The sequence below is a fragment of the Antechinus flavipes genome, chromosome 2, assembly GCF_016432865.1.
Source record: "Antechinus flavipes isolate AdamAnt ecotype Samford, QLD, Australia chromosome 2, AdamAnt_v2, whole genome shotgun sequence".
Lineage (NCBI taxonomy): Eukaryota > Metazoa > Chordata > Mammalia > Dasyuromorphia > Dasyuridae > Antechinus > Antechinus flavipes.
In genome coordinates, this window is record NC_067399.1 from 103,572,057 (window position 1) to 103,596,747 (window position 24,691).

The window sequence follows — 24,691 nt, forward strand, 5'->3', positions numbered from 1 at the left end:
GGCCATTCCCAAAATGTCTTTATCTGCTTTAAGACCATCATTTTTCTATCAGGACACAGGATGCATGTTCCATCATGGGTCTTCTGGATTCTATTTGGTCATTGTGTTGATTAAAGTTAAGTCTTTCAAAGTTGTCAAACTTTTCACATACCTCTCTTGAGAATTTCATTATTTTATTCATTTAATATATGTGGAAACAGGTTCAGAGAGATTGACTGGCTTACCAAAAGTCACCAATTAGTGTAGAACTATAATAAATTTCACAAATCCTAATCTGATGCTCACTACATGCAGTACCTGCCCCTATTACTTTCAGTAGCTATAGCTGTTGTTAGGTCTGTAGCATGCCATGGTTTTCCTTTCATCTAATTAACTAGCCTTTTCCTGCCACTTAAACAGAGTGAAAGATAGCTCTTCCACCCATCAGATACTACTTCTAAGTAACATTAAGCTTTTTTTTAATTAATATTTAAGACCTTCCTTTTTCAAAATCATGAGCTAACACTAAACATACTTACACATACATAGTTATATTTCTACAGTTAAATTATCATTCTGTCTTTACTTGCCTTTCATTTGTTGTGATCTCAAGTATTTAGAAAGTTTCTTATTTTAATATTTAAAACTGTCTCTCAGTTCCAGAAGCGTTCATATCTAAAATGCATTTTTAATTTTCCTATTTCATTTCTTGATTTACATTTCAGATCTTCATGAAGTACAACATTTATGCTTATGATAATGAGGTGAAGAGGCTTTTAAGCCTTGGATAGCTACAAATATGAGACTTCTTTTTTGTGATAACATTAGGTAAGTACAGCAGAAGTATGAATCTGCTCAGGAAATGGCAAAGATAGTTTTCAATGAAGATTAGCACCAAGATTTGGTTTTTCCATAATAAGTAGCAGTAGAGACCCCTCATTTATAGAAGAAAAGTAACAGTTCCTTGTTATGGGTCAGAACTCTGAACTTGAAACAAAGGATTCTTACAAGGTGCTAAGTCAGTGGAATTGACAGAGACAATGATTGTTTAGCATGGTGCTTAACAGTTCTTTAGTTTAGTACATGTACTTAGTTCTTAATATAATTCCACAAGATTCACACATATGATAAGAGAGCATATAAGCTTGGACAAACTCAGCCAGAATCAGAACTAGAAGACAGAGACCGTGGTAGTAGCTCTCCTGCCTCCCCCACAGAAACCAAGACACATTCAGGAAGACCTCAAGAAGCTGGCAGAGGCAGAGAACACAAAGGACTGGCGGCAGGAGCTCAAACTCTTGCAACCAAGGAAAGAGACAGGCCTCTAAGAAAACTAGCCGAGCCCCAAGTGAAGGAGACAAGACTTTGAAAGAGATAATAAAGGATTTGGACTTTAATCCCTGGCTACTCATGTGGTGATTACTGAACTGAAAAGAAGCCTGCTCCCAGAGACCTCCAAGGAAACTGAATCAGAGAACATTCCATTTTAGAGAAAACATTACATTTTGGCGCCCAATGTGGGGCCGAACAGAAAAAGAGAACATTACAGTTCCCTGATTAGAGAAGTATAACAGAAGTAGTTCCTTTACTGTCTGTATTGAATGAGAATCAAATCATAAGAATCAGAGTGGTTGGGGGGAAGGGGACTTTGAAGTTATCTAACTCAGTCTCTTTATTTTACATATAAAGAAAATGGGGCCCAGATGACAAAAAAAGCAACTTGAACATCAAAACATAGCTAGTAAGTGTAAAGCGAGGATGTGCTCACAGGTTTTTTGACTCTGAATACTTTGATCTTTCTACTTTTCATTTACCCATAATTTTGCCCAGTTATTTTTTATAACCAGAATTATCAGTCCCTTTAGATCTGAGTGTCACCACCCCAAACTGTGGGCAAACTTTGTCATTCAGTTGCTTTAGTCTGACTCTCTGTGACCCCATTTAGAGTTTTCTTGGTAAAGATATTCCAGTTTATTTAGCAGATGAGGAAACTAAAGCACAAGATCAAGTAGCTTGCCCAGGGTCACATGGCTACTAAGTATCTAAGATTGGATTTGAACTCAGTCTTCCTGAGTCCAAGCCCAAGATATGGTTCACTGTGCTACCTATCAATAATTCATGAAGCAAAGCCCAGTATTTTCACTGATTTGTTTCAATCTTCCTAGAATTTCATAAAATTTTATTTAGCATATTTCCAATTTCAAATACTCTTCATTAAACGATTACAATAACTGAACTTTAATCTTAGTTCCAGAACTAAGCAGTATGCCTTCAGGTATTGTCATTTAATGTGTCTGAAGCTCCTCATCTGCAAAATGGGGAAAATAAGATCTTAAGATTCTAGATTTAGCATTGGAAAAGATTCCAAGGGGTAGGGCTTGACAATCTTGAAATTTAAATATTTAAATATATTTAATGAAATTTAAATATAAAAAATGAAATATATAAATTTAGTGTAGTATCCTCATCACCTGAATATTATTATCTCTGAGTTACTGACAACTTACCTTAAGTGCAGAGATATGTATTGCCTGAACATCACCCCCATACTCTTCACAAACTACATCATAAGTTAACAACTCTTTCTTCACTCTTTCAGGATCAGCCTCTGGTTTATCACACTTGTTTATAGCAAGAATAATTGGAACTTAAAAAAAAAAAAGTTTCAAAAAAGATGAAATGATAAGTGAGTTTACAGTACAACTTTCTCCTCTCTCACTTACAATGATAATACTTCCTCATACTAATTTTCTTTTACTCAGCGGCCTTACATCATTCACAATGGGGTCTAATAGTGATGAGTATAAAAGCAAGAAATTCTTTACTGACTTCAGTTATTGTTTCTATTATATTATACAAAGATGTAAACTAGGGCTAGGTTTTCAGTAGGAAACAGTGAAAATATGAACTATATCATCTGCAGGTCACTAATTTAATTTAGTCTCTAATTACTTCACTGAAAACTTGCTAGAGTTCTTGAGATTTCATAAAATGATAAATCATGCAAATGCTCTAATTAGAAATAGAGAATCATTAAATTTTGGGGATCCCTCAAATTTTACAGATAAATAAACTGAGAGTCAGTAAGATAAAGCAATTTGACCAAGGTCTTTTTTTGGGGGAGACTGGGTCTCTCCCTCTCTCAGACAAACTTAATATACTCATAGGTGGGTTCCAGTGTTGAGTTATATAATTTTTGATGTGTTCTTCAATAACTTTTTCTTCTTCTATAGATGGATTGTCAGCCTTTCACCCCCAGGGACTCACCACGTTAATGAAAAACTTAGTATAAACACCTAATGGTCTCCTGCAATTCAGAACCGAAATCCTCAAATCTCACTCAGCCTCCCCTAGTAGCAGATATTAGGGTCCTGTATCACCATTACCACCTAGCTTGATCAAGGTCCTTGAGCTCCTAATAGGCAGAGTCAGGTCAAAAGCTAGGTGGCACATTTCCTGGTCCTGTGTATTTTTTACTAAATAATGCAACTTCATAATGGGAGAATATAAATAATACTTATAGGTCTAAAACAGAAACAATTTTTGGCAACACATTTAAGTATAATCTAATCACTAGGTATTTCCTTATACGTCTTTAAAAATTATTTCATTCTTCTTATCTTCCCGACTATCTTACTTACTACTAAGACCCAATAAAAGATCAAATGAAATAAGCCATGTGGAAAAAATATTTTTAAATTTGTTTTTATAGAAGTTTTTTTTTTTTTTATTTTTAAAACATATGCAAGACATATTTAACATTTATAGGACTGCTTGCCATCTTGGGGGGGGGGGGAAGGTGGAGGGAGGGAGGGGAAAAAAATCGAAACATAAGCGAGTGCAAGGGATAATGTTGTAAAAAATTACCCTTGCATGGATTCTGTCAATACAAAGTTATTATTAAATAAAATAAAATTTAAAAAAAAAAAAGAAGCAGCCTTGAACCTTTCAAATGAGCAAAAAAAAAAAAAAAACATATGCAAGGATAATTTTTCAATACTGACCCTTGAAAAAACTTACATTCCAATTTTTCTCCCCCTTCCTTCTTCTCCTCCCCTACATGACATGTAATCCAATATATGTTAAACATGATAAAAAATGTTAAATCCAATACAGGCATACATATTTATACAATTATCTTGCTGCACAAGAAAAATCAGATCAAAAAGTAAAAAAGAAGAAGAAAATAAAATTCAAGCAAATCACAACAAAAAGAGTAAAAATACTATGTTGTGATCTACCCTTAGTCTCCACAAACTCTCTCTGGGTGTAGATGGCTTTCATCATCACATGAACATTAGAAGTGACCTGAATCATCTCATTGTTGAAGAGAACCACATCCATCAGAATTGATCATTATATAATCTTGCTGTTGCCATGTACAATGTTCATCTGGTTCTATTCACTTCACTCACCATCAGTTCATGTAAGTCTCTCCAGGCCTCTCTGAAATTATCCTGTTGGTCATTTCTTAAAGAATAATAATATTCCATAGCATTCACATACCATAACTTATTCAGCCATTTCCCAACTGATGAGCATCCATTCAGTTTTCCAGTTCCTTACCACTACAAAAAGAGTTGCCACAAACATTTTTGCACATGTGGGTCCCTTTCCCTCTTTTAAGATCTCTGCCCAGATCTCTTAAGCCCAGTAGAAACACTGCTGCATCAAAGAATATAGTATACTATAGTATACTCTACATATATAGAGAGAGTATACTATAGTATACTATATACTATAGTATAGTATGATAGCCCTTTGGGCATAGTTCCAAATTGCTTTCCAGAATGGCTGGATGCGTTCATAATTCCACCAACAATGTATTAATATTCTAGTTTTCCCACATCCCCTCCAATATCTGTCATCATCTTGGAAAAAATGTTGTGAAATTTAAAGATCTATTCACATATAATGTATAATTTATCATTACCTGAGAGCCACCTAAGTAAAAAACACATATAAACATATAAACATATGTGTGTGTATGTGTAAACAAAAATATATACATAACATGTGTGTATGTATATCTTCACATAAATGCAAATATATATATACACATAATTAAGTTCATTTAGACCGAGAATATGAAGATCTTCAAATGTTTTAGGCAACCATAATCTGAAATCTTTAAAAAGTTTTCATGGATCTATGGTCAAACTTATTATTCCTACTGAAAATATGGACTTAAAATACATTGTAAATGCTCTTAAGAATTTTAAAAATGTAAATTTCAGATTAGTAAACCAAAGGGCCACTTTAGGACAAAGGACCTGTTTAGTTTGGCCACTGGTTTAATACGTCCATTTATTATCATCAATAATACTAACACTCATTCTCATTTATGTGGAACAATGAATTCTCAATTACAATAATGAAGGGAAGCAAATTTTTAAAATACAAAACTGAATAATCCAAACATCTGGCATTGAAATATATCTGGCACCTTACATTTTAATACATCTGTGTCAGAAGAAAATTATGTCCTACTATAAAGGTCTGATTTAAAAGAACCTAGATCTGATTATCTGGGAAATATTTTTTTCATATAAAGTAAAAGCAGGTAAGTGAAGTGGACAGAACCAGGAGAACATTGTACACAGTAGCAACAAGATCATGTGATGATCAACTGTGATGGACTTGGCTCTTCTCAACAATATAGTGATTCAAAGCAATTTCAATAGACTTGAGATTGAAAATGCCACTCCTATCCAGAGAGATCAAATGTGGATCAAAGCACAGTATTTTCACCTTTCTGCTTGTTTGTTCTTTTCTTCCTCAAGTTTCCCCCTCCCCCCCTTCTGATTTGATTTTTCTTGTATAACATGTCAATATATGGAAATATATTTAAAAGGGGAAAAAAAAGTGTTTAATAGGAAAAAATAAAATAAAATTAATGCAAGGAGCATTATGTGCCTGCGATGTCAACAAAGTAAATCCATAAATACTAGGGAAAGAATTGCTTCTAAATTTGAAAACAAGATTTGTGACTACATGGGGGAATAAATCCCTCTAGGGACAATAAAGCAATATGAATCAATATTGCTCAAGCACTTTCCCCTGAAAAGAGTATACAATATTTTCCCAAAACTAACTCTCAAAAGGGAGATGCAAGTACTATTCCAATTTTATCAAGGAAGAATAAGGTCAAGTTATTTTTGAAATTTAACATATTTAGTAGTAAGCAGTCTCTCTGTTGTGGTAGGAAAATTCCTTTTTAGAATTTAGAAGAAAATATTTGTGACTAGAACAGTTTTATTACATTGTGCTAGGTCCATGAACACTACTACAATTAATCAGATATTAAAGGAAAAATGGTTAGTCATATAAGTACCTTGAGCATTTTGGGCATGTTGGATAGATTCCACAGTTTGTTTCATTACTCCATCTTCTGCTGCTACAACTAATATGATAATATCAGTGAGATGAGCACCCCTAGACCTCATTGCTGAAAAGGCAGCATGTCCAGGAGTATCAAGAAAAGTTATCTTTTCTCCAGTTGGTAAAGAAACTATAAAAACAGAATTCCAAAGACACAAGAAATTTAAAATGTATCATCTTTAATTTAAACAAACATAAGTACCATTACTGAATGTATTCTACTCTAAAATAAGTAATACTTTTGTTTTAGCAAACAACTAAAATTCAGAGTTTAAATGATAAATTCATATTTTTAAAATTATGTAACATCAATATCATCTTTAAACTGTACATGAAGTATCTTCCTTCATAGAGCATTCTTTAAATTTCAAGCTCACAACAAAATTCAAAAACATTCCTTTATATATTTGAAGTGAAAAAAATCTGAATAATCAATAATAGGAAGAACCTATGTTTTATGTATATATGCCTCTCCATTTTAGGGGGAGGGGGAAAAGAGTCTACATCAATTTACTATAACATCTAGGAAAGAAGATTACAAATACATGATCCAACTAGAATTATGGAATGATTTTAAATTCAAAGTTTATTATACATTTACCTAGAGTAGAAAGAGGATTTGAATGTTAAATGTACCCATTTCATGAGTAGCTAGAAAAAAGGATATCAGCTGAACAGTCCAAATACTATACTGCTACGGAAATAGTATTGAGGATAACAACTGTTGTTATAATTATTGCAATATTTAAATCATAAAGAATTTAAAAGTCACCAATGACAAGGTATTGAAGTTGTAGTGTTCTGCACAGATGAAGGGGGCGGTTCCCATACTAAAGGAATCATGTATTTATCAAAGTATCTAAGTATATTTCATCCAAATCAGTGGTAGGTTTGTGTTTCAGTTTTTCCTCTTGATACTTTTAGATAGAAACACTGCATTTCACATTATTGATATATGAAAGTTACATATAGCACTCCTGAGCACATTAAAAATAATTTATATTCATACCTAGAAAGGCACCAATATGCTGAGTTATGCCTCCAGCTTCCATTGCTGCTACTTGAGTTTTTCGCAGTTTGTCAAGTAATGTTGTTTTACCATGATCAACATGACCCATGATGGTAACAACTGGGAACCTTGGGATTAAAAAAGCTGGATCTGCCTCAGGTCTACAATTAATAGGAAAGAATTTTCATTCCAAAAATGTTACAAACATTATATAGCCTTGGTTATATCCTATAGACTGATTCTCAATCTGCTCTTTTTAAGTTAACAATGAATTCCAGCATAATCATCACTCATATAAATATTATACTTCCTTCTAAATATTAAATTATTCATTATCCATATGAATACATATGAAAGTTTTATTATTTAATTTATTCACTTATAGTTAACATCCTTACAATTTCTAACACAGTGGCAAATAGATATTCAATATATATTTGTTGAAACAAATTTTTAATTTAAGAATTATTAGTCATACATGAAAAGCTGAGAAACATAATCCTCATTCATTTTTTTCCTTTTTTCCCCCTCATTCATTTTTAACAGTCAAACACATCTCCAAAGTAACAATATTATTTTAAAATACTTTGGATACTTTAAAAAAGCAAAAATTTACCTCAGCATATTCACATTTCCAAGATATAAAGCAATTCCAAAAGCATATTTTAAATACGCAAACCTAGAATGCACTATCAGCTCCAATTTTTAGAATATCTAGTCTTCTTCCAAAGTCAGCTCAAAGGCTATGGATTTTTCTTGATCCTCTCTCAACTAGCTAACAATTCCCACCAGAATTACCTGTATTAGCATTGTATATTTTTCTATGTACATGATGTGTCCTCTTGGAACATGTAAATTCTTTAAGACAAGAAACTTATCCTATTTCCCCAACATACAGCACAGAAAACTGATATAGTAAATACTCAATAAATCCTTGATGATTGAATGGTATTTCCATTATAGAAAAATACTAAACTTGAGTTTTACCTTCTCACAGCATCTCTGTTTTCTCTGACTACTTCTGGTTTTAGCTGGGGTCTTTTGCACTTCATTCCAGATTTTTTTAAAACTTCCTTAATCCAAATACAATCTAAGGGAGACTCAGGCTCAAGTAAGTCAATGTCAAGAGCAGTGTTCAATAGGGCCTCATACACATGATCTAGGGAAAGAGATGATAAGAATTTTTTAAAGAAGAATCGATTACTGCTACGTTCAATTTCAGCAATATTTATTTTAAAAATCTACAGACACAATAGCACTGGGCTAGGCAGGCATTGGAGAGGAGGAAAAGTTTAAACAAGACCAAGTCCCTACTCATAAGAAGCTTAAGGTTCAAATGGGGGATAAGACATGAAAAAAGACTACTATAATACACAGAGCTATTTATTAAGTGCATTAGAAATAGACCAAAAAAGTGTCATGTCATCACTAATAAAAATATAAGGGAAAACTTTAAGGATGAGATGGCACTTGAGATGAGCCTTAAGGGATGGACAGAGGAATTCAACAGTCAAAAAAGGAAAAGAGGAAAATTCCAAGCCCAGGAAATCTGAGCCAAAAAATATAGAGAAAAACTTTGGAGTACATTCAAGAGTTAGTATTTTGATTTGGCTGAAAAAAAAAAAAAAACTGAAGTTATCTGAATACAGACTAAAGAATATTGTTTTTTATTTTCTTTCATTTTTTTCCTTTTATTCTAATCTTTTTGAACAAAATTACTATTATGCAAATGTTCTACACAATTGCACATACAAAATCTATATTAGATTGCTTTACCATCTCAGGGAACAGGAAGATGGAGGGAGAAAAGGATAAAATTTGGAACTCAAAACTTTAAATAATTTTTTTTTTAAACCTGGAAAAATAAAATAATATAAGCCAAGTATGAGATGATAGTGTTCCACTGGACTTAGAGAACTTTTCAGACCTGATCTACCAAAACTAATTATAGGTCTACTACATATAGAGCTTTATTTAAAAAACAGTCTGCATAATTTTCGTTTATTGAGTACAAAATCAATAAAATGTTTTCTCTACTAACCTAAGATTTGCATGTAAAAATTAATTTAAAAAACACTCTAAACTGAACATTTATAAACCACATTTAAGAGTGCTGATTTTCTAATCACTAACATGATACTATGGGTACAAGGGTTCTAAGATGAGAGAACAGTAAATATGCTGGAGAAGAAAGTAGTACAGTCCAGCTCTACTCCCAGAAGTACTCCAACAAAAAACTATAAAATGAAATCAGACCAAGCAGTGGCCAGGAAACCAAAAGAAGCATCATAGTCATAATTTTCCCAGGCAACATGAAACAGATAAAGGTCCTCAGTCTAACAAGGAAGCTACTAGCAGCGCCTTCAGTGAAATGAAAAAATGTAAGTAGGACCTGCAGCTTTCTACAAGGATAAAGAAGTAGTTCTGATACCATGTTCTTTGCACAATGGATACTGTTAGCAAACAAGAAGGGAAGCAACTGGAAAGCTTGTTCTAAATACCCTAGAAGTGCATAAAAAATCCTGCAGGATTTCTAAGAGGACCTGTAGCCACAATATTTCAGAGAATAGTTGCAAACTGTGTGTTAGGCACGGGCCTGGAATAGAGTATTAAATCCATAACAAAGCTTGGCCTGAATCTTGCATCTAACAAGAACAAGGAGCTTAGACCAACTAAGAGCAAACAAATCTGGCTATCTGAATATGCAAAACCTTCCAATTAGCTGAAGGGGTTGGGGCCGGGAACAGCTGACAGAAGCTTCAACAAGCCAAATGAGTAAGAAGCTTGCAAAGCAGAGACTAGGAGTACAACAATAAGTCTTCACATTAGATGCGACCACTTTAAGCACACTGAAAGCTTGCAAATCACCAGACTAAGTTATTCCAAAGATCCTTTAAAAAAATAGTACTCACTACCCAAAAAGAAAAGCAAAATCTCTGAGAATACAAATCAGGGAAAAAACAAAGATCACACATTCGCCCAGAATTTTAAAGAGCCTGGTGCTAACTAAAGCCCCAATTTCAGGAGCAAGGGCGAAAAAATGAATAAACAAGCAAAAAAAGAATCTCACCCTAAAATGTTATGACAGCAAATCTCAAGACTCAAAACTTGAAGAGAATAATTCAAAAACATTTACAAATAAAACTTCAAGGTAAAACACAGCTTGGACACAAGTTCAGTTAGAATTGCTAAAAGAAAAGATTTTTTTTTTTAATGATCTTATAAATTATATAAGAGTTTTAGAAAAGAATTGGAAAAAATTAGAGCTTTCAAGGAAAAATTCTGAAAATTAGTAGCTTAATGATAGAGGCAATTTATCTGTGCAGTAGACTTTTTTGAAAATTAAAATAGATAAAATAGAAATTAATGACTCCATAAGACAAGAAATATTAAAGCAAAGTCAAAACACCAAAAAAGGAAAAAAAATCTCATGTCAAAAACTAATGACCTGGTAAACAGATAAAGGAGAAATAATTTAAGAATCACTGGGTTACCTGAAAACAATAATCATAAAAAGATCTTAGATATAAAATTTCAAGGAATCACAAATGAAACTTGAACAGAACATAATTGATCAAGAGGACAAAATTAAAATAGAAAGAATTCATTAATCACCTCTTGACAGAAATTCCAAAATAAACATTCATAAAAATGCCACAGCCCAAAATCCAGAGCTTTCAAATAAAAAAATATACTACAAGTAACAAAAAGAACAAGTGCAAGAAACACAGGTAGGCTTACACAGAATTTAGCAGTTATATGATAAAAGAGTGGAGTATCTGGAATATGATATTACAGGAAGCATGTTATAAGTTTATGAGAATAAACTACCTAACAAAATTAAGTATAATCCTGCAGGATCTTCAAGGAAATAGAAAACTTCCAAGCATTCTGAATGAAAAGATAAAAGCAAAGCAGAAATTTTGACATAAAAATAAGTCAAGAGAAATAACAAAAGATAAACACAAGTGAGCAACTGGAAGGAATTAAACAAGGATGAAGTGCTTACATTCTAAGAGGAAACAAGATGCAACTATCCTCCCAGAATTCTAATGTCATTAAATTAAGACAGAATGCCTTGGAATGTTTTGTTATGTATTGTTGCTCTTGAAGAAAGGAAAGGAAGGAGAAAGAATACAATAGAGATAAAATGGGAATGAAGGGTGGGAGAATTTATCCCATATAATTGGAGTAAACTACAGAAGACCACACAAACAAGCAACTAGGACTGAGGGAGGCAGGTGACACTTGGATCTCACTTTTATCCAAATTGATCAAAAAAGTAGTGAACACACACACACACACACACACACACACACACACACACAGAAAGGGGCACAAAATAACATTTTATTTAACAGAGAAATAGGAGGAAACAAGAAAGGGGCATAAGAATGTAGACTGAGGAAAGGGTTAGTCCTAAATTTAATAAACTAACTTTGGAGAAAAGAAAGAAATATTTAGTAAGATTTTAAAGGAAGTAGTAGTAGTAGTAGTAGTACCATTTTTATATAATATCTACATATATAGTATATGTTCATATAATACATCATCATTACAATATATAACTATATTCCTTAAATAAGAATATATATATAAAATAAAATGTGTATTATATATAATATATATGTATGTGTGTGTGTGTGTGTGTGTGTGTGTGTGTATATATATATATATATATATATATATTTTACCTATTGCAGAAGGTCACAGACAGGGGAGGAACTCTGGGTGAGGTATAAGATCCTTCAGCCCAGAGGGAACCTGCTAACAATGTCTGGTTAGGCTCCCCATCTCCCCTAAAGGCTCTCAACTTTCCTGAGAAGTCAGGGGGCAGTGACAATCTGTGTTGCGAGTTAAGCAGAGTGAGACCAGGTGCAAGAGTGATACCAGGTGGCAAACTACATACAATAGTAAGTTGTTTGTGGTCCCACTTGCACAGTATATACTTAGCGCATGCCCAGTATTGTTTTTGTTACATAAGAGTATAAAAGGGGGAAAGCCCTTGGAATAAATGGATTCCATATTTCCACCATCCTCAGGAGTCCCATTTCATCACCTCTCCACTAAGACAGTATAGCTTAATCACCCCAACTTGGGGGATCTTGAAAGCATGGTACATTTTGTCACCCCAACTTGGGGGCTCTAGAAAGCAGGACACAACAGCCTATTTATCAAGGCACCATGCTAAGCCCTTTACAAGCATCTTATTTGATTCTTACAAAAACTTTGAGATGTAGGTGTAAGTTAATTAAGGTAAACAAAGACTAAGAGACTTGCCCAAAGTCACACAGCCCCGTGACACAGATACTAATAAGTATTTGAGGCTGGATTTGAACTCAAAAAGATGAGTCTTTCTGACTCCATGTCTGACATTCTATCCACCATACCATCTAACTGTCATAGATAAACAGTAAAATTACATTTTACTGAAAGTTAACAGAGACAATGAATTAATATCAATACTTAAAATGAATGTTCGAAATAGCATAGCACTTAAATACTTAAAAATCAACAAATATTTAACTAAAAGTAAATTCTAAATGAGTTATAGGGGAAAATAAAAAGTAAAATCATAATTGCAGGACACCCCACTGTAGTTCTTTCAGACTCAGACAAATCTAACCAAAAAAAAAGCTAACTAAAAAAAATTAGCTATTAAGGAAAGGGTTAAATATTAATTTGAGACTAACAAGCCTAAAAAATTGTGGGTCAAAAAATAAACCATAAAAATAAGAGATAATTTCACTAAATATTATGAATACAATGGGACAATATACCAGAATTTTCAGAATGTATCGAAGGCAGTCATTAGTGGAAAATTTTTTTTTGGTCAACAAGAGACAGGAAAAAAAAAAATCAATAAATCCTAAAACCCTAATTCACACCAAAATAGAAATTCTAGAAATCAAAGATTAATAAATCGGAAAAAGAAAAACCAAAAAAAAACCCTGAATTAATAAATAAAAGAGCTTTTTTTTTTTTTTTAAACCATACACACTGAGATGGAAACATACAACTCCATTTTTTTATTATTTCAACTCTACCAATTTCACTGTTAAACAAAATATTGACTCATATTAAATTATTTTTATTAAAAATCTGTTGTTTTAAGGTTTAGGTTTTATTTCTTCCTGTTTGAATAATCTGCATTATGAGTTATTGTTTTTTCTATAAAGAATTTAAGTCAGAAACATAACACTGAAACAGTGTATAATTTCATTTCCTAACTTATTTTATCATTTCAACTGGATGACTAAAATATGTTAATGTACATGACAGAAGAGGAAAAAATTGCAATGCAACATTTCTAACAAGGAATCTGGCTCAAATGCTGTCCTTACCAAGCAAAAATTACAAAATTATGTTATAGGTGAAATTTTATTTTAAATTTTTTCAGGTTATTTCCAAAAACAAATCTTTTACTGTCTTAAAGAAATATTCTTTCACTTTTTGGATTCACACTTGGATTATACTCACAATGCTACCACAATAGGAGAAGTTGTAATTTCCTGTCACTTTTCTCTTATGCTCTTGGTCTCACCTCTTTCTGATTCTCAAAGGTCTTGATCCAGCAATTACCTGCTGTCTCATTCTTCTTTAATCACTGTCTAAAAATATTGTCCAGTATCCTTTTTATTTAAAAAAAAAAAAAAAAAAGATGAATCCTCCTTAAACTCTACTACCCTTTCTAACCACCATCTTTTTCCCTTTTCTCCACCAACAAATGTCTCAATACAATGGGAGTCAATAAACCTGGAGTCCAAACACCCAGTTCCTACATGCATATTCCTCATCCTTGCAAACTGGCTACAGTCCCAGATCCTCCATTGAAATAGATTTCTTAAAGGTCTATCAACTCCTAATTGTCAAAGACAATAGCCTTTTTTTCAGATCTTCTTAGACCCTTCTCTCACAAAGATATGATACAGTTTAACTCTTTTCTCATTTGGTTTCCATTATATTATGCTATTCTAGTTCTCTTTCTAACTTCTTTTTCTTTCCCATCTCTTCATCATTAACTCCTTAAACATGAATATTATACAAGTCTCTCCACAGCCCTCTTATTTTTTCCTTTACTGATCTCCTCTACTTCCATGAATGACTTCAAAATTTTCTTTCAATTGACTTCCAAATATATAACTTCACCTCTTACTTCATAAGCATCAAGCTAACCTCAACATCTCCAACTGGATTGTCCTGCCACCATTCACTATTTTCATAACTAAACTTTTTATTTTATTCCACAAACTAGCCCTTTCTCTTAACTCCTCCACTTAGAATCTTAGATTTAAAGCTTAAAAAAAAAAACTTTTTATTGTGGATATCACCATATTCCTAGACATCTAGGCTTAAAATTACAGTCATCTTGAGTCTTTCCTTTCCCTCATGGTCCATTCCTAAGTCAGTTGACAAATCCTATTAATTCTACCTCTGAAATATTCCTTCATTCATCTCCCCCTTTTATACTCACAATGCTACCACAATAGGAGAAGTTGTCATTTCCTGTAACCTGGACTAAACTGATCCTGACTTTTAATCTCTTTCCAATTTATCCTATATGCAGTTGACTAAGTCATCGTCCAAATATGCAGGTCTGACTGATACATTGTTGGTGGAATTGTGAACACATCCAGCCATTCTGGAGAGCAATTTGGAATTATGCTCAAAAAGTTATCAAACTGTGCACACCCTTTAATCCAGCAGTGTTTCTACTGGGCTTATACCCCAAAAAGATACTAAAGAAGAGAAAGGGACTTGTATATGCCAAAATGTTTGTGGCAACCCTATTTGTAGTGGCTAGAAGCTGGAAAATGAATAGATACCCATCAACTGGAGAATGGTTGAGTAAATTGTGGTATATGAATGTTATGGAATATTATTGTTCTGTAAGAAATGACCAGCAAGATGAATACAGAGAGGCTTGGAGAGACTTACATGAACTGATGCTAAGTGAAATGAGCAGAACCAGGAGATCATTATATACCTCAACAATGAGGTTGTATGAGGATGTATTCTGAGGGAAGTGGATTTCTTCGACAAAGAGAAAATCTAACTCAGTTTCAACTGATCAAGGAGGGACAGAAGCAGCTACACACAAAGAAAGAACACTGGGAAATGAGTGTGAACTGTTTGCATTTTTGTTTTTCTTCCCAGGTTATTTTTACCTTCTGAATCCAATTCTCCCTGTGCAACAAGAGAACTGTTCGGTTCTGCATACATATATTGTATCTAGGATATATTGTAACCTATTTAACATGTATAGGACTGCTTGCCATCTGGGGGAGGGGGTGGAGGAAGGGAGGAGAAAAGTCGGAACAGAAGTGAGTGCAAGGGATAATGTTGTAAAAAATTACCCTGGCATGGGTTCTGTCAATAAAGTTATTACAATTAAAAAACAAACAAACAAATAAATAAATGAATGAATGAATGAATGAATGAATGAATGAATAAAAATAAATATGCTGGTCTGACTACCTTAATTGTTCAAATTAGTTCCCTGTCCAGTTAGTCAAGATCGTCAACCACTCAAGTCTTATTTCATACATTCTATAAAGAACTGCCATTCCCATCCTGCCCTTTTTCATCTCCATATATATTTGTAAAGGTAATCTTTCTACCTATATCTGAAACAGATTTCCCCTATATTATCTCCATATATTGACATATTTTTCCTTCAGGTCCCACCTCCTCTATGAAGCCCTTTTTGATCCTCCATCACTCTCAGTAAACAGCTACCCCACTGTCCTCAATCTCTCATTGCTGTGATCAATGAAGTTCTCTTATGTACTTACCATATCCTTAACTATATTACACAATTATTTGTGCATACCTCTTATCCCTACAGCATTAACAACTTGGGGGAAAAGGTTATTTTATCTTTTAAATTTTTATCCCCAGAATGTAACACAGTTTATTGCACATAGTACAAGTTTAATAAATGTTTATGGAATGTTAAGTCAATGAAGGAAAAAAAATGGATTAAAAAAATCATATGGGAATATCAAAGACAGGCTTTGCCTCATTCCAATACTCTACAGCAATTTCTGAGAAAGGTTAAATGAGTAAAAATATTTGTTTTGATTTTGCTAAAGATAGAAAATTATATGTGGCAATCTGTCCCAGGATTATGACCCATAACCTGTAAAGTCTGAAAAACATAAACATATTATTCTTTAAATGATACTCCATTTTTCATCCTTGAGTGCCTCAATCTAATGATAAGTGAAACACTAAGTCTTCAGTATTCTTAGGCTTCTTTTCCTATAAAAACAACTGGCTTACCTATATCTTTATTCATAGATCTGGCAAGGTCTTCAACAGTCATTCCATTCCACACCTCTACCTCCTGCTGTTCCTTTTTAGAGTTCTTCCAAGGTAATTTAGATTTCTGTGGTCTTTCTCTCTATTTAAAAAAAATGTATATAGAAAGAAAGAAATCCAAGTGGCACAATTACATTATTTGTGGGTAATCTTTTTTCATACAGTAGCTACTAAATTCTTTTCAAACATACATTCTCACAAATAATTTCATCTTTCAGGCACATGTCAGGAAGTGACATGTGACATTATTAATTTAGGACAATATGCACTGTTTTTAATGTAATAAAATGGCATCCTGGAAACATAGAGCCACGTGACTCTATGGAAAGCATGACCACAGGAAAGTTAACTTTTTGAGGCCTATTATTCTCATCTGCAAAATGAGAATAATGACACTGATAATAAGAAGTTATTAAGAGAATCAAATGAAATAATGTACTATTTTGTAATACTTCATAAACTTTAAAACACTATCCAATTATTATCAATATTTCTGGCCAACTGAAATTTCTCTTTTCTCCCCACCCCAACCAAAAAAAAGATTACCTAGCATCCAGCATTTAAAAATAAGGAGTCTTTAACAAAATATTCAAAATTAATTTTTAAGAATGGCACTGGTACTTTCATCTTAACATTATAATAAAATGACTACTAAAAAGACACTGAGTACCTTCTTAACACTTAAAAGCCTATACTGTGATAAAGCAACACTGATGAATGTGTCTGTTTGCCAGGATGGTGGTATACACAGAGTAGTACACACAGGATAAGTAAAGGAGGGCATAAGCTTCCATTGTAACAAACAAGCTCTTCTTCGACACAGAGTATGCAGCTGTCTATAAGCACTGGGAAACAGCATCAGACTTTCCAACTTCAGTATTATTCCTATGTTCATTTTTTTCCTATTAAAAAAAAAATCAAAATATTTTAATACTGAAAACTTCAACTTAAAAAGATAGTCAAGTCAAATCTGAAATATCTTATAAACAAAAAAACATTTGTCACATTAACTACAGTAGATATTTATGCAGAATCATTTTGAAAATATATTTCTAACAAGTATCTTTTAATCTCATGGCTCTTCACACTAAACAAATTCATTTTGCTAATTCATCTCTTTCTAGGCCCATTCTAAAATAATCAGAACTCACCACCCCATTTATTTTTTTGTTTATTTGTTTTAACAGAAAAAAAACTAGGTTCTCAAAAATCTCCTACACTGTCCCCAACCCAGGAAACTAGCAAGAACTACATTCCTTAAAACCTAAGAAATAAATTTAGATTCATTAAGTACATGAGAACACAAAACAAAAGAACAAAAAATTAATTACAAGAAAAATAACTAGGTAAGAATAGCAAATGGAAGAGCCAAAGAACTGTGGGCATATTTCTGAGTTATCAGAATAGGACAGAGATAGCTGAAGAAGCTTTCCTTTTAAATGAAACATTGTGAGGCAATTCTTGAGAGAAGAAACTGTCACAGATTAGCAGAGAAGGAAGACATTTTAGTCAAGAAAAAAAATTAATTAAAAAATGCAGGTAGAAACTAGAAAACATGTTCTAGAATAATAGCTAACATTTACATAGGCTCTTTTCTTTTTCTTTTTCTTTTTGGCTGAGGCAATTGGGGTAAGTGACTTGCCCAGTGTCACACAGCTAGAAAGTGTTATGTCTGAGACCAGATTTGAATTCAGGTCCACCTCCTGTATGTGCCAAAATGTTTGTGGCAGCCTCTTTGTAGTGGCTAGAAACTGGAAATTGAATGGATGCCCATCAATTGGAGAATGGCTAGGTAAATTGCGGTATATGAATGTTATAGAATATTATTGTTCTGTAAGAAATGACCAGCAGGATGAATAGAGAGGCTTGGCGAGACTTACATGAACTGATGCTAAGTGAAATGAGCAGAACCAGGAGATCATTATACACTTCGACAACGATATTGTATGAGGATGTATTCTGATGGAAGTGGATTTCTTTGACAAAGAGACCTAACTGAGTTTCAATTGATAAATGATGGACAGAAGCAACACCCAAAGAAAGAACACTGGGAAACGAATGTGAACTATCTGCATTTTTGTTTTTCTTCCCGGGTTATTTTTACCTTCTGAATCCAATTCTCCCTGTACAAGAGAACTGTTCAGTTCTGGAAACATATATTGTATCTAGGATATACTGCAACATATCTAACATATATAGGACTGCTTGCCATCCAGGGGAGGGGGTGGAGGGAAGGAGGAGAAAAATCGGAACAGGGACGAGTGCAAGGGATAATGTTGTAAAAAAAAAATTACCCTGGCATGGATTCTGTCAATATAAAGTTATTAGTAAATAAAATAAAATAAAATATTAAAAAAAAAATTTAGGTCCTCCTAACTTTAGGGCTGGTGCTCTATCCACTGTGCTACTTAGCTGCCCCAGTGCTTTTCAAATATCTCATTTTGCTTTCAAAGACTTTGGAAAGTTAAGTATTATTAGTTTCAGTTTACAAATAACCAAATTTGAGGCAAAGATAAATGTTTTGTCCAAGGTTTTGCCTTGGACTACTAAGTGTCTAAGGTTGGATTTTAATTTAGGTCTTTTGGATTTCAGGTGCAAAGCTCAATAAGCATTATAACATGGCTGTCACCACAAATCTATTGTTAGGAAGGCACTTGAAAAATCAACTAAGTCAGGAATTTTTGTTTTGTTATTTTTAGTTCCAAATGCTTCTCCTCCTTTCACTTTCTCCCCCATCAATTAAGAAGGCAAGAAATATGAAAACCATTATGAAACTGAAGAAACAAATGCATGAAAAATAATTTTTAAAAAAAACTGCTTCAATCTGCCCTCAGACTTCATCAGTCTTTTTCGAGGTAGACAGCATTTTTCATCATAAGCCCTTTGGAATTTTTGCATAATCCAGGGGTTTCTTAACCTGGGGAATCTTCAAAATTGGTGGCTGTTAAGAGGTTTTTGGTTTTATTATTTGGATAACTGTATTTCAACATAACCGTTTCCCACTGTAATCCTGTGTGCTTTGTTCGTTCGTTCGTTTTTTTTAAGTTACCCTGAGGTGTCTGTAGCCTTCACCAGAATGTAGCCAAGGAGTGTCCTCATGACAGAAAAAGAAATTAAGAAGCTAATTAGTTTAGTCCAACTGCTTCACTTTGCAGATGGAAAATCCAGGTCCTACATGGTTACTATGCTAGTGACTACACAGAATAAAACCACTACCAATCCATGGCTTTTTACACACAATTGTATTCACTTAAAACACATTTTAAGGGCAATTTGGTTGTAAAAACAGGAGCAGCAAAACATGTGGTTAGTGTTGGTCTTGGAAGTCAGGGAGAACTAAGTTCAAATCTTGCCTGTACAAGTCATAACTTCTCTCTCAGCCCGTTTCCCAATCTGTAAAATATGAACAATAATAGAATCTATTTCCCAAATTTGTTTTAAGGCCCAAATACGAGATAACATAGGTAGGTAAAGCTTTTTAAAAATCTTAAGGTGCAATATAAATGCTATTCTCATTATCGTTGTTATTCATGAAAACAGGGATCAGTCCGAGCGAAGCATTTTCGTCTGACCTTAAAGTCAATGGGAAGCTCGTGCAGTTTGGGACGTGTGTGGAGGCGTGTTAACCTGCATGGACGTCCAAGTTGGATCAGAGGCCCCCACAGGGATCAGAGTCCATGATGCAAGGTGACAGTGACCGTGAGATCAAGTTCACGGAGACGCGAACACACACGAGAGGCAGATCGATGTCTCTTGATCTCAGGAAATAAGCATGGTGTTCCAGCCAGGGAAGCGGCGGCTAAGCTGACCCTCTATTCAGACAGAGGTGAACAGGGAAGTTTCACAACCGGGAGAAGAAACCCCAAGAACCTCTTCCGGCGCCCGAACAGGATATCAGTCCGTCCTTTATTGGGACCCCCAGGTCTCTTCCGGTTTCCGGCGGAAGTTCCACCGCCTCAAAGCCAGATGGGCTTCCTCCGTGGGCCACACGGAATGGGCGCCACCCAGCGGCGGGCCGCTCAGGAAGCCGCTGCAGGATTCTAGAGCAGGAGAGCGCGCGCGTGCTAGTGTGCTTTTCTGGTCTTAGTAACCCTTCCCCTCTCTGTTAACAACTCTCCCCTCTCTGAGAATCCCTCCATCCCTCTCCTTCGCCACCGTTCTCACCTGGCCTTTGCCTTTTTTGGTATCTCCCAAGACTAGTAGTAAACATCGAATAAATCTTTATTTATTGACTTGCAATTTCCTCCTGATTCTGTTCCTGGGGCCGAATAGAACTTCCAACTCTTAAGTGACTTTAAAAAAAAAAAAAGAAAAGAAAAGAAAAGAAATATTGCTTCTGCTCTACAAGTTAAATATACCCCGTTCCTGGAACCAATTATAATGTAGGATCTCCAGTTGCTTTATTCTGTGTACTTTCCTCGATTCCATTCATGAATGAGCAGGAGGTAATCTCAGAGATCCCCTCATTTTAAGTGATTTGACCAGGTTTTCAATGCTTTTCCTGAAATATGGCAACCAGAATTGAACTCAGTGCTCCAAAAGTGGATCAGAATACCAAGAGATTGTAATTTTGCAAAACCGTGAGTTTGACACCACTTCTCAAAAAATGCTTGTGTTGATTTTGTATTCCACGCATCTTGTTTGTTTACTAAAAATGTTCTTGTAATTTTTTTTCTATCATCAATCTAGTTAAAATTTATTATGGCATACTGTTGTGAAGTATAGATCCAAACTTATTTTTTTGCCACACAACTTACCAGTTTTCTGGTAGTTTTTATTAAAAAGTGATTAAATTTCTCATCATCTTTAATGTATATTTTAATTGACACTAATATTTTAGATTCTATTGTTTTTCTATGTGAATCTTATTGCAACTTTATATACATCAATAAATAACATTTTAATTCATATTATAACAAATCTGTAAGTTTGAAATTGTTGACATTTTTGCTATAGTTGCCCAATCCAATATTGAGCAGGGATATTTCTCTATTTGTTCAATTCTTCCTTGAGCTCTATCAGAATCATCTGAATGTTGCCTTTGTAGAGGATTATTGTGTATTTGGATACGTTAATGCCCAGATACTCTAACATTTTATTATTGCTAATGTTGAAGGAAAATACAAATCAGCTCTAGAACCAAATAAGGTAACTTGCTACTTTTAGAAATAATTGTCTAGCAGGATGAATACAGAGAGGCTTGAAGAGGCATATATGAACTGATGCTAAATGAAATGAGCAGAACCAGGAGATCATTGTCCACTTCAACAACAATACTGTATGAGGATCTGTTCTGATGGACATGGCTCTCTTCAACAATGAGATGAACCAAATCAGTTCCAATTGATCTGTAAGGAATAGAATCAGCTACACCCAGAAAAAGAACATGAAAGAAGGTAAAAATAACCTGAGAAGAAAAAACAAAAATGCAAGCAAAGAACAACAGAAAGAGTGCAAATGCTATATTGTAGTCCACCTTCTTTCTAAATCCGATCTTTCTTGTGCAACAAGATAACTGTATAAATATGGATACATATATTGTATTTAACATATACTTTAACATATTTAACATGTGTGGGACTACCTACCATCTAGGGAAGGGGGGTGGAGGGAAGGAGGGGAAAAATTGAAACAGAAGTTTTTGCAAGGGTCAGTGTTGAAAAATTACCCATGCATATGTTTTGTATATAAAAAGCTATTAAAAAAAAAAAAGAAATAATTGGTTAAACATACTTCCCCATTCATAATTCAGACTGTGAAACCAATCAGAGTAAAGGTCCAGCGAGGGGGTGAGGAATTGTCAACCAAGACTTGTATATAATCTCCTACTTGCTTTCTGTAGCCCACCTCTCTTCATTGCCAGACCATCCTGATGATGATGAGATTCTTAACTCTCTCCAGACTTGCCAAATATAAAACACTTTTCTATTTTGAAATACCTTTGTTTTATTTGGGATCTGATATGTTAAATGGCCCACACAATGATATGTTAAAATGCAGTTTGTAGTTAACTTCCAAAACAAACTATTCAGTTCTCCCACTGACCACAGCCCTCTAAAATTATCCCAGAGCAAATAAAAGGATCTTTTTCCAGTGATTTTAATTTTTTGTCATTCCTGTTGAGAATACACAGAGAAGACTGTCTTCAGACAGGTTAGTAGCTATCATCTCAGGTGAGTGAAGGTGGCAGTGATCTCAAAATACCAGAATTATTCTTTATTCTAAATTTTAATCCATTTGTATAATCCATTTCCCTAAGAAATTATGTTCTCAAGCAAATCTGCCTTCAAAAAGGAAGTCTGGGTAAGGTTTTTTAAAACTAAAAAAATACATTTCAAATATGCTTCCCATATTATAAAGATGTAGTGGGAATAAGTATTTTAATTTAGGTTAAGCATCTTCATTTTGTTTTATGCCTCCTTTTTATGACTGAGTAGTTGTACAAGGGCAGTTAGATGGGCTCAGTAAATAGAGCACTGAGCCTGGAGTTAGGATGAGCTAAATTCAAATCTTACCCCAGGCATTTACTGTGTGGGCAAGTCATTTTATCTCTGTTTGTCTTAATCCACTAAAGAAGGAAATGGCAAACTACTCAAGTATCTTTACCAAGGAAACTTTTTGGATAGTATGATTCACAGAATTATGAAGAGTTGGATATGGCTGAACACTAACATGATTGTTATGTGAGTTATGTAAGAACTTTAATTGTATGGTTTCATAATGACTTGTATGTATGTATTTTTCTCCCAATTTGATAAGCTATTAATGATGTATAACCCCAAAATTTGACAAATGAGTACTAATAATATATGTATTTCCCCAAACTGATGAACAACTGCTAGTGATTTGTATCCCAAATCCCAAATTTGTATCCCAAAGTAAATCACTGATAAACATTAACCAATTTAGTTGGAAAACTAAAATTTTGTCTGGTAGTTTTCTTTGCCAGTGAAGCACAAGCTGAATGATAGTCATAGGATTACAGTTTTAGGAAAGAAATGAGTCTTTGGTATTGATGGGGGAAATAGACCCCAGCAAAAGGCCATATAAGGTAGCAATCCAGTGTCTAGGTGGGATCCAGGGAGAAATATTGACAGGATTATTTTGTAGAATAGAGCTAAATTGACTAATTTACTTTGTATAATTAGGAGGCCAAGCTATCAGTGCTAACCACAGCAGTTATTTTGTATAAACATTCCTTAATCACCAGTTAACTTTCTGAGGCAAGCAATTAGTATAGTTAGCATACTTTTTTAAAAGTCCTTTCCTATAAAAGGTCCTGTCTTTCCCCTTGTGAACTTGCTAAGGAACTTAGTCCATCTTTTGGTGTCATAATAAAACTTTTTGCCCTTGACTCAGAAAGCTTAAGTCTGTAAATTCTTTCTGGATGATGCCCACTTTCATGACTACATTAAATTTAACATGGAAGTAACAAAACTGAAGAAAAAAAAAAAAAAAGACTGAAATTCCATGCTCTGACTCAATCAAGATAGTGGACACTGCCCTTCCAGTGGGTTATAAAAGCTGTCTGCTAGAGCCAGTGCAGCTTTGTCAAAAAATCAAAAAGTTAATAGTATAAAGAGTTAAATTTAGAAGTTCTCTAGGGTTTTGGCTCCCCACTTTCCTTTGTTTTTGGAGGAGGGCCTTAATGTGTCTGTTTCTCCTCTCTACTATTGCCTATCCTTGAGAATTAAAAGGTATGCCAGTGGTGTGTAAAATTTTATACTGTGCACAAAAGTGTGCAAAATGTTTAGAAGTATATGCAGGTCCATTATGTGTTTTTATTGCTTGTGGCACACCCATAATTGCAAATGCTTGGATAAGGAATTCAGTGACTCTCGGATTGTCTCTTTTGCTGCTGGTATTGCAAAAGTGAATCCTGAAAAGGTGTCTACTATAGCATGGATAAAAGACAGAGGACCAAAAGATTTATAATAAGTCACATCTATTTGCTAAATTTCATTGGGTCTCAAACCACCAGGGTTCTTCCTTGGAGAG

General features: G+C 34.0%; 1 protein-coding gene across 4 annotated transcripts in view; it reads right to left on the reverse strand.

Moving 5' to 3' along the window:
* The window catches only part of MTIF2 (mitochondrial translational initiation factor 2), a 50,891-nt gene extending 30,292 nt beyond the window's left edge, over positions 1 to 20,599 (reverse strand). The window contains exons 1-7 of one of the 4 annotated variants that reach the window (XM_051975299.1): positions 20,266 to 20,599; positions 17,364 to 17,595; positions 16,655 to 16,775; positions 8,357 to 8,528; positions 7,370 to 7,530; positions 6,314 to 6,490; positions 2,487 to 2,626 (exon numbers count right to left, since the gene is read on the reverse strand). In XM_051975299.1, coding sequence (XP_051831259.1) covers positions 2,487 to 2,626; positions 6,314 to 6,490; positions 7,370 to 7,530; positions 8,357 to 8,528; positions 16,655 to 16,775; positions 17,364 to 17,588 — 996 coding nt within the window. In that variant the 5' untranslated portion in view covers positions 17,589 to 17,595; positions 20,266 to 20,599. Of the gene's footprint in view, positions 1 to 2,486; positions 2,627 to 6,313; positions 6,491 to 7,369; positions 7,531 to 8,356; positions 8,529 to 13,849; positions 14,994 to 16,654; positions 16,776 to 17,363; positions 17,596 to 20,265 lie in introns of those variants that run through there. The other 3 variants (XM_051975300.1, XM_051975303.1, XM_051975301.1) reach the window with 3 other exon arrangements.
* Positions 20,600 to 24,691: the final 4,092 nt, after the last annotated feature.